Source organism: Taeniopygia guttata, chromosome 3 (assembly GCF_048771995.1).
Source record: "Taeniopygia guttata chromosome 3, bTaeGut7.mat, whole genome shotgun sequence".
In the NCBI taxonomy this organism is placed as follows: Eukaryota; Metazoa; Chordata; class Aves; order Passeriformes; family Estrildidae; genus Taeniopygia; species Taeniopygia guttata.
Genome location: NC_133027.1, coordinates 64,773,073 through 64,784,491, shown reverse-complemented (window position 1 = coordinate 64,784,491; position 11,419 = coordinate 64,773,073). Strand labels below are relative to the sequence as shown.

Here is an 11,419-nt window from a genome sequence, read left to right as displayed (position 1 = left end):
ACATTCTATACCTGGCACTTCAATAAAAGCGCACTGACATGTTTTGCAGTGTATTCTGAAGCTTATTTGACTGGAAAATGAAGTTGCTGCCTCCTGGACATGAGGTCTTTAACTTCATTTTATTAACCTGACACTTTATGGGTACTGATATTCAAGTTAAGAGAAGGAAAGAATGGCTTATTTGTTTGATTTTATGAAATTAATCTACTAACCACAAACACCACTAAGTTTTTAGAACCATCAGTTAAAACATTTTTAATTAAGGCGCCACATTTGAAACAAGTGTCACATACATTAATATCTGTTGAAAGTAATTAATAACTTTTTGTAATAGCTTTCTCTGGAACATCAAAGTTGTGTAACATGCTGGTTATGCTTCTACCCCTCCCAGTACATTCAGAGCCAAGTTTATTTTACATTAGACCTCTTCTGACAAGTTATGCCAATGTTTATTAAAAAAGCATACAAAAGACATAGATTATGCTAATCCTGATTACCATATTACCATACCATCCTCCCTGTCATTAGGAAAGGTGTGCATTTTCTTACACTTTCTTCTCCTTTTCAGCTTTAGTTGTGCAAAGTTTTTCCTGACTTGAGATTCTCTGCTGTCTTTTGAATTCACTAGAAGTAGGTACTATCATTAGTTATGATAAAGTCTACACAGTATTCCCCATCAGCCACTACTGTACAGAAAAGGGGAAAAAAAATTTAAAAGGACACATATGCCACAGAACTCTCTTATTTGGCAAGAATCATAAATACAATTGATTGTATATGCCACAACTGAACACATAACATAGTACTGAAGTCTGAAGACATTTATGCTCTGTAAAGTTATAGAACACAGGCCTAGAAGGGACCTTCAGGGATCACCTGGCCTCTCTAAAACAGGATCACATGCAATATATAGCCTTATCAAATTGAAAAAGATGTTACAAAATGGAAAGCTATACAATATATAATACAAGAAATACAGGGCATTGCAAAAGATCAGTTGTAAATTACTTTAGCTTTACAGTGTTTTAATGCTTTCTAAGTTCCATTTTGTACATGTGAACAAATACACATACCCACACACTTACTCTCTCCTAAGTACCAGGTTCATGAGAGTAAGAAATGACACAGAGCAACATGCAGCATTTGCTTTCCACCCCACCTATATCCTCCTCAGTCTGTCTTTGCTAAAGCTACTTCCCCCATAGCTGGGAGAGGAGTTAAAAAAATGAACTTCTTCCTTCTTTCCCATCTGAACAAAGCCCTGACAAAGATTATAGACCATAATTAAATCTGCTGAAAGATGCTGGAGGTCCATGACCAACACAGACATGGCTACACCTCACTGGAATACTTGGAATTGCTGGCTGCAGAAACACAATGAGGAGCCAGCCAGATTACTCCCAACAGTGATGTCTCTATGAAGTTTACACATGTAAATTGCTCACAGAACTGCCTTTCTATTTCTACCTGTTACCCCCACTCACTCACAAAGCAGCCCAAGTTTGCTAAACTCTGAGGTACATGCAGTGTTAGAAACTTTTGGAGGTTTTTAAACACCTTATGCTAAAATTTCCCTTCAAAGCACACTGATAATTAAAACACTGCAACTTTACAAAGGTAGACAAATAGAATAGTTAATGTTTCTGCTCAAAGATACTGTCTAAATCAGCCTCCCTCATATACCATGTAAAAATGTATGTAGCTTAGCATCTGAATCTATTACAACATATATATGTGATTCCATCACAAGTCCTACTGTGGTCACAAACCTGCCAATGCTACATTAGCCACTCTTAGGTTATACACACCAGCTCCATGCTTTGGAAGAGACCTTGTCCAACAGCACCAATTGGTGGAAAATAAATTTTAGTTTTATTTTCCCCTTTATTCAAATAGCTAATAGTCAACAACAGACCAGTAACAGGAATGAGAAAATATTTTTAGGCAGCAGGTGACTGTGATAGTATCACAGAAGTTTCTTCCTTGGGACTGGCTTTGACAGAATAAAAAGTATTCCTTGGAACGCTCTGTTTTTTCCTAGCTCCATTTAAAGCAATTTTGCCAGAGGTGAAAAAAACCAACCTATCTTGCAGGACCCACTAATGGGTTGTTTAAAATTGGTCCTTTTCCTTTCTACATTTGAAACACTATCATCTATATTCATAAGAAAATATTTTAATAAAATAAGGGTGACTCAATTAATTGGGAGGGGAAGGAGCAAGTAAACCACAAAAACTGAATTGACATGAGAATATGTAAATAATAGTTTGGATAAAAGCTATTTGGTTTAAGATGCCAATGGTTTTCCTAATTTATTGCCAGGCACAGTAAGAAATACACTGGCAAAATAAGGTGAGTTTTTTTAGTCTCCTACAATCACACCAAATTTACATCAGAGGTACTCCCCTGTTTTGACAGTTGACTGATTAAGTACTTCGACTTAATCTTTCAATTTAAGTATGGTGCTCTCTCTGGGGAGGAGTAGTAATAGGTAGGCTTGATGTTTCCCAGGACTTCGTCTTCCCAGTTGGGGAGGCAGCAGAAGAAGAAAGCACAACCTATTACAACAACAGTGCTGGCCCAGCCAAAACCATAGGCCCAGCTGAACATGTTATCTCCTGTCAGTGGAATGTCTTCTGTGAATTTCACTGGATAAATGACCAGGCCAATGATTTGGAATGCAGCTGGAGAGAGAAAAGAAAGAAAACCAGGAGTAAGTTACAGTGAACATATTACAGCTCCCATTAAGAAAAGGTACCTGGAGATAAGTGCATACTTAAGATATGTAAGGGTTAGCTTCAGACTTGCAATCACATCTGCATTGTTACAGAGGTATGTGACTTCTGTCCCAGGCAGATCCCCACGCCTGTGTGGCTGCAGCACCTCAGCTGCCGCTGCCAGGTTGCTAAGCACATACCTGCATGCTGTGACCGGCCCTGTCCCACAGCCAGCACCGGGAACCCTGCCCAGCCGGTTACCTCCCAGAGCCCCGTTCCGCCTCCTCCCATCAGAAAGTGGGAAGCACCCACAGCTCTTAAGTCTTAACATGTGACATGCAGGGTCAAAAGTCTTGGGTGTCCCCATAAATTGCTCTTGGGAAAGTGAGAACTGACAAAGGCCACTGGAACTCCCCTATCCATTATGCTTTCAGAGCACAAGTCAGCCTTCCCTTGTTCCTCATGAAAATGAGTCATAAACCAGACAAAGCTAATTTCATAAGGGAGGCTCCATCTAGCATGTTTTTCTGCTGATGCCTGTTTCACATCTAAAATAACCTCGTCTTTGTGCCCAGCCTTACCAACAACAAATAGCAGGCCTCCAATTCCTCGCACAAAGTTGAAGCGGAGGATCTCAATAGAGAATGCGATGACTGCAAGGGCAAAACAGATGACCAGGATCACAAAGCCAACGAGGTATGTGGCAGCTGCTGCTCTCCCCCAACCTTGAAGAGAAAACAAGAAAGGTATTACACACAGCAGTACTCTCCTGTAGGTCTTTGCAGCTATTTGGTTTTCTTTAATCATTTTTATTGAAACTCTTTACTGTAAGAAGCATGTCCTTATGTCAAAGCAATACTGAATGACTGCAAAGCACACAACTGCAGAGCAGGGGGCACCATCACTGCTGGAGCAGCACAGGTATCCCTGCCTGCTAACTTGTCTGGCTGAAAAGGGGGATAGAGTGCAGCATAGAAGAGAGATAATACCTTCAAACTCTGTATCTGTAAGACACCCACAGATATATAAGCAGATAGGGCACACAACTGCTGACAGTGCCCTTTATTATTACAGCTCCTGTTTGATATTTCAAGTTTTCAAAAGCACTTCCATGCACGAGGAAGTGTGAAAGCAGACAAGAGGGTACCACCACAGGAGATAACTGCTGGGAAATAATAATGCTGTCTGCATAAAATTTCTGGTTTTTTATGACAAGAATAGAACATGTGGAGCAAAATAAGCATGACCAAAAAGAAGTAAACCTGCAATAGCTGAAAAGATGACAAAAAGAAAGTTCTTGAAAATAAGTATCTATTCATAGCTAAAATGTAGCAGGTGGAGGAGAAACAACAAAATCTGAGGTAAAAGTTGATGAGTCCTCTTTGAATCATTACTTTGACATTTGCTGGAACAGGGTGTATCAAGCTACTTAGTGTCAAGCTATTGCATGCTGGAGAGGCTCAGGCATGAAGCAAGCGCAGCTGTATTCCAATGGAGCAACACCAGCATCCAGAACTCACCCGGCACAGGCCAGGGCCAAGGCAACAATGGCAGGAAAACCTCCTAGATCAACAGCCAGCGATTCTACTTTGGCAGCAACATGGCCTTGTGAAAAGGCCCTCACACACCTTGTCCTCTTCAGAAACAAGCAATTTAGGTGAGCCCAGTGCAAACAACTACAAGCAAAGATGTTCCTGCCCTGGAGGCAGGATACCTGCCCACAAGGGCTAAACCATATTGGCTAGTGCTTTGTTTTCCAGTCAGCTGTCATCACAGTTCAATTCCCACATCTACATATTGTGGGTTTCTACTTTCACACACTCAGACAGAGGTAGGGCTGGATCCTGAGCTCCCTCTAATGTAAGAATAAAGAGGCCAGTGAGATCTAGGTCAGAACATTTAAAAAAAAAAATCTCTTTCATCATAGTTGTCTATTCCAACACAGTTGAAGTGACTTTGGAGATATCCTGCTATCATTGTAGTCTCCATTCTTTCTCTGCAATTTGCAGTCTGAAAGCAAAGCATTGTTTTACAGCTATTTTAATTAGATCTGTTTGAACTGGTTTCTTTTTCCTCTAATCCAACAGCAAAAGCAAAATACAGCAGGTATCCATCAACCAAATCTCTGCCAAAACTCCCAACCAGCACCACTGCTACCTGAAGACAATAAAACTGATACAGAAAAGATAAGGAAAAGTGTTTCTTTCCCCTTTCCCTTCCTGGAGCTACTCAAGACAGTACAAACTTCTCAAATTTCTTCTTCTTCAACTAGTTATGCATGTCTCATACTCCTTCCCTGTGGGAATGCTGAGGGGAAGAAGTGAGGAGGAGACTGATGAGTGTCTGGAGAGTAGAGCTATGTCAGTGGTTTGACAAAATCTTTTCATACAAAATATTCTCTGTCATACCTAATGCAGGTATTTAATATTGTCTCCACAATAGGATTTCTTTAGTAATAACTAATATAAAGGGATATGTAACCATTACACACAGCCAGTCCAGTAAAACACATTCAGACTAGATGGTTTAGGCAAGGTTTTATCAATATTTGCCCTATTAAGAGAAAAAAAAGGCATGACAAGAAGGAACACTAAGTTACCATAGCATATTCCCTTTCAGATGCATTATTTATGCTGACAAGATGTAGGAAGACAAATCTGGCATCTGTTTGATAAAATGTAAGTTGTAAGCTCAAATACACCTGCATGTTAGAGACCTTGAGGTTTAGTGCAACACAAACACAGCTGGAGGAGTACAAGGCAGAATGCCACAGTGCTCTCGCTGCCATTTTCATATCATCTGTACTGTCTTTACAAGCCTAATAAGCTTTTGGATACAGGTCAGCCTAGGCTCTGCTCACAGTGATTTATTTTCTTGTCTCTGGCAATAAGAAAATGACAACACATCTGCAGGAGCTATCTTGTCAGGAAGATTAATATCAAGCTCAGCTTTACTTCAGGTCTTCAGAAACAAGGCAGAAGTAGGTACTGTCATCATGAAACTCAGTGAGTTTTGTGCTTGTGTGTGACAGGGCTCAGTGCTGGTGACCCAGTACCTTCTGCTCTTTCTTCAGCCGGATTATCTTTTCCAACAGCACTTAGCAGCAGGTTGATGCTGACAAGACTTGATAAGACTGAGTCATAGGTGCTGCCCACAGCATTAGATGGGTGTGCTCTGGGCTGGATGAGTGTAGTCAGCCACTGAACTGTCAGCCAGACACTTGATCCCCTATGGGAATCACAGGATTTATGGTTAATTTTTGAGATTTCTCTTACATTTTGTATATATATAAGTCTCTTAATAAGTGACTGATGGGAGAGATTGGGGTGGGAAGGTGCACCTTTCCCGAACATTGAGTGCAGCTCTGGGATATTCCTTATCGACAGGACCTGTTGCCAGCCCCACCAACAGGGAGACTTTTCACCAGAGACTTTTCTCCTGTCTTTCTGAAAAATTCTCCCGCTACAGCTCCCAGCTGCCAGGAGGGGAGAGGTGCAGGTTACCCTCTCACTGTTTGCTGCCATAAGAGCTGGAGAGACATGCTCACAGTCAGAGAATGACAGATTAGCCCCAGTTTCTATCTGGTTTATGTTCAAAAGTACCTTGTAATCATAAGATATTAAAACAAAATTTAAGCTTTTCCATAAAAATAGAAAATTCACAGACCCACTAATTTGTCAGAGAGAGTATTTCTTGTGGAAAATAACATAAATATGATGTATGTTTATGAAATCAACCAAGAACACCACAGTGATTTGGAGCTGCATAAATAGAAAGGCAGAAGAACAGAAGAGCAGAAAAATAGTTGGAGCTATTAGTGTTTTCAGGTCAGCTTGGCCTCAAATAATAGTCAAGTTCTTTGCGTCTAATCAGCAGGAAAGTATTTATCTATTAGGTGGTGTTGAAAGAACATTAAAAAACAACTGTTCAGAATGTCTGTAATTATTAGGAAGGACTAAGAGTTTTATTACATAGCATTACATTACATTAATGATTACTATGGGAAGGAACTAAGCTGCAAATATTATCATGAAAATAACTAGGAGGGGTCATAATTACTAAATGTTAATGATGAGCACCAGTAATATGATGAAATTAAAAGAAAGCAAGCAACAGTGCCTTAACATTAAGTGTATTTCCTGACTTCATTCGGCCATGCCTCAACCTCACCAGGGAGGAAGTGGAATCTCTACAGGCTAAGATATTTAAATCTAGATTTCTCTTTAGAAATCAATAAAAGAGCTGTGAAAATAGTCTAGCAGGAAGATGAACTGCTACAGGATTTGAATTAACAAGACTCTCATATTTGCTCATTCACTTCCAGAAGCCAAAGCTAGTTTGTTAGCTTGTGAATAAATGGAAGTTTTTATCATGACCTGCAGAGACTGGGCATGTTTTTGCAATGTAGCTGTAATATTCTTGTGTATGTAAATGGCAGTGGCAATCCTTGTTTGGCCTCAAGAGCCCATTACACAGAATGTCCAAAAATATCTCCCTTTTTTGATGTAATAAAGGAGCAGTGGACTGCAAGCAAAAGAGCAGTGTCAGCACTACTTTCTTGCTCAGATAATGTGCAAATTTCCATGGTAGCATGACTGGTGAGAGGAAGCTATGTGCAAACCCACCAAGAGCATAGAGGACTCCAGAGCTAAAGGTTTGCTGGGAGGGCGGGTTGGAGATTAACGCTGGGAATCACAATCTGTTTTGGCTTTAGGAGTACAGGAAAAGCAATTGCTAAACTATCAAAATATTAAATACAAGCCTTCTAATATAAACTTGGCTCCAGTTGAGAGCTGAGGAGAGGCACGACCCTACACATTTCCAGCTTTTAGTCTCTGGATTGTTAGCAGCAGAAGTTTGCTGCTCAGGAGCCAACAAAGTGCACTGTCAGAGACACCAGCCTCACATTTCACTGGGATCTTTTACCAGGAAGTTGCAGTAAGTGTTTTCTGGGTGTAGGCAGGGACGCCAACTGTTACACCTTTCTCATCAGCATTTCCCAAGTGCCTGCACTTGCCTGACACTACACATGATGTTAGTTTGTCTTGAATGCATCCTGGCATTTGTAAATGAGAAAAAAGCATGCCTGAAAAGAGGTGTATTGGAAAGGTAAGCATACACCTAGCATTCCTCCTTTATTTACCTGGCCCCTCAGTGAAGTCTCCACATGCACTCAGTTTCACCAATAATCTGTGGTGTCAAAGTCCATGCCTCTAGGGACATAGGTGCAGTGGCACAGCTCCAGTGAAACATGATTCACAAAGGTTGGGCTCCTTTTTTATTTTTCTGGCACTTACTAAGGATCCAGAAAAATGCTTCCCTTTTTCTTTGTTGGCTGGTACGTACTAAATGAATACCAACTGGCTCTTAGGAATATAAGAAGGAGTTAACCTAATGAGGTTACCTTTACTGCACATGTACATGCCGATCTTTTACAGTGTTAATTCAAAGCAAAGTTGCTGGGACCAGTCACTGAGAACCAGGAGGGCGCAGCCACCCATAAATATTGCTCCTAAACTTACACTCTCATCACTATAAAGACAATCATCCGTTCCAAGTTACACAGTGCAAATAATCTTTGTCATAGCTGATGGCTTGCTGATATGTTTTAAACACACAGTCAACAGTTAAATCCTGCAATGGTCTAGACTTAGTCATCTTGAGTCATTCTAGTGCACTACAGCACTTCTGCATTGCAACATTTTGATAATACATAGATACAGCCAGCCAGGGCACTTCCCAGACATAAACTAGTACAGAACTCTAAACAAAATCCCTTCCCTGCCTTCCTACCACATGACATCCTACTCTTCTTTTTCCCTTTCACTTTTTCCCTCTCATGTGGTATTTGCAAATGGGCATTAAGGAGCTATGCAGTTTAGGAGACACTCCTATTTGCAAATCTTTGTTTGCCTTTTCCTACCCCTTTCCCCTTATTTAAAATAAGTGACTCGTCTGCTTTTTTCTTCCTCTTTGTCATACACATGCCACAGCTCAATTAAGTATTTGTCTAATAGCACATTCTGTTAATGGAGATCCACTCTGAAGTCTTCATTTCATCAGGAGAGGTGCAGGATGGTTAGTGCACAGCAATTATTGTATGCAAAACACAAGTTATGCATCTCAATTAGTTAACCTTTATTTTCCTGCAGCAGTACTACAAATGCCTGCTAGGCCTTTTTTCCCTTGTAAATGCCCTCCCCTATTTTGACAGTAATTGCATTAGCATAGAAGAAAAGAAAACAAAACAAATCAAACCTGAACTCATGTGTTACATCCTGTCTCTAGATGTAAATACTATTTGAGTAGACAGTGGCATTGATGTTATGAAAATTTGAGAACAGGCAAATTCATATAAATAAGCCAAGGACTTAAATAAGTTTTGGTTTAAATGAGACAAGGCTTAAACAAGTGAAGTCAAGGATGCTATTCTTCTGTGTCAGCCTGTTCACTAGGAAAAAAACACAGAAAATTACTTTTGTCCCACAGTGCTGAGGGCTGACGCAAAGCACACACCCATCAGTACTCAGGGACATGTGAAGCCATGTCACTACAGGAGAAAACCAATTCCAGCGGCTGTACTGTATTAGCACTTTTTCCCTGTGCAATGCAAATTTCAGCAACTCTGCTCTAGCTTTTCTTCTCTGTCTGATGGGGGAGATGGATATTTTCATCTCACTAGCCAGATTTCTTCTACCTTCAGTAAAGCCCAAAGTCATCACCCAGCTGAGAAACGAAGCCACTTCTCTTAAGAATATTCAGGATTTAGTTTGTGCATGAGTGTTGCAATGAAAAGCTTCTGGAAGTGAGTCTGCCGTGCTCAGGCAGCAAGGGATCTGCGCAGGGAAACAGTCCCAGCTCTCCCAGCTGAAACACACCCTTCCAGCCCCCCAGTCCCTAAAGAACCCTCATCCAAGATCTTAAGGCGGGTCTGCTTATTTGTCCAGAAATATTTTGTTTGAGGGAAAAGCAGATGTAATCAGACCCACGTGTCCTAGCAATAAAACAAAAAGTCCCTCAAAAGACCTAGGAACTGAGAGTGTGCAATAAGAATGTTACAGTGGCGATGCCAGATACAGAAGCAGCTAAACAAGTTAAAACAGAGGCACGCTTATCCCTGACTTAGGCCCCAGTGCAACGGAGAGGTACAAAGGAAAGAGCTTTTTTTTTCTGCCTGCAAACCCATATCAGACCATTTTAAGCTGCAGATCAGGAGGCATTTTAATAACTGCACTCCCTTGGCCAGGAGAGCTAAATTAAGGTTCTCTCGTCCCCCAAAAGGTCGGGAAAATACTGTTTTACTACTGTCCAGGCGTGGTTCTGCATAGGACACCTTGCATAAAGGTTTCCACACTCGCCATCCGACCGGGGAAGCCAGCGGCACAGGGAGGGAGCAGCCAGGTAGGGCTATGGCCAGGTAAGGCTATGGCTTCAGGGGAGGCAAACAGACAGCTTGGAGCCAGTTGCTGTCTTACTTTGGTTGTAAAATGACTTCAGAAAAACCCAAAATAGCAACACCACCGCTTGTCAGCGTGGTACTGATTAAAAAAAAAAAAAATCATTCTGGAATAGTCTAGTCTTGTGTTTCGGAGCTGGTTTAAGCCCCAAAAGAGCACGGATACTCCGTTCCAGAAAGCAGCCGCTCCACAGCGGAGTGAGGGGAGGTCAGTAGCCTCGCACCCGCTGTCCCGGATCCCTCGGAAGGTTCCTCACTCACCGTAGTCCATCAGGGACTCGCAGCTCCAGTTGAGGTCCTCCTCGCCCCGCGTGCAGCTCTCCCACAGCGACGCTTGCTGCACGTAGGGCTCCGACTCGGACTCCAGCCAGCCCCGGCCCGCCAGGGCGATGATGCCCATGATGATGGCCAGGCCCAGCAGCAGGGGCAGGAGCCACCTGCACCTCCAGCAGGCGAGGCCGCACACCACCATCGTGCCCGGCCGGCGGCGCGCCCAGCGAGCCCGGGCGTCGCGGGTGCGGTGCGGGGAACCTCCGCCGGGACGGGAGACTGCGACTGTGCCGGTCCGAGCGGGGTTTTAAGGCGCCGGGGAGGAGGCAGTCCCACCCACATTCCTCTGACTAAGCCTGCCGCCGCCGGCGGCCCCGGCCGGTGAGGCGGCGGAGGGAGCGGGGCCGGCCCGCCCCGCCGCGCTCGGCCCCGGCCCCGCCAGCCCCGCTCGGGCCGCCCGGGCTCACCCTCGCACTTCTCCTTCGCTGCCCGCCTCCCTCCCGCACCCGCACCCGCTCCCGCTCCGCCGTCGTGGCACAGACACCGCAAAAACGCAACCGCAGCCAAAGAACTGGCGGTTCTCGGGGCTCCAGGGGCTCTGCCTTCCTCATGGGGGCTGGAGATCATCCTCCTCCTCTCTGATCACTGGATTAGACCGAACAGTATTGCCCAACATATTATCAGTGTTGATCCTTTCCCATTCTGTGTCTGGAAATGCACCCCAAGACACCAGATGACTAAAATGAATGCTTGCCCATCACATAGCATGAATGGACACCCAAAGTTTTGGTCATGGGAGAAGCACTTCTCAACAATAAGGTGTCTATATATCCCGTTGTGTCACTCCATTGCCCAGCATCAAATCAAATTCATTGTCTGAGCAGGCACGTGCCCATGACAGGACTAGAGGAGCTTGTGTTTTGGGCACACAACTCACACACGTTTGAGTCCTGGAGCAGCTTCTGAGGCGTCACCA

General features: G+C 43.2%; 1 protein-coding gene across 1 annotated transcript; it reads right to left on the bottom strand.

Annotated features, from left to right (window-relative positions):
- Positions 1 to 228: 228 nt before the first annotated feature.
- Positions 229 to 10,740, bottom strand: PERP (p53 apoptosis effector related to PMP-22). The gene is made up of 3 exons (XM_002197571.7): positions 10,435 to 10,740; positions 3,299 to 3,442; positions 229 to 2,684 (listed from the first exon to the last, which is right to left on the bottom strand). Exons 1-3 carry the CDS (start codon positions 10,643 to 10,645, stop codon positions 2,449 to 2,451), a joined length of 591 nt encoding a protein of 196 aa, XP_002197607.2. The 5' UTR covers positions 10,646 to 10,740; the 3' UTR covers positions 229 to 2,448.
- Positions 10,741 to 11,419: the final 679 nt, after the last annotated feature.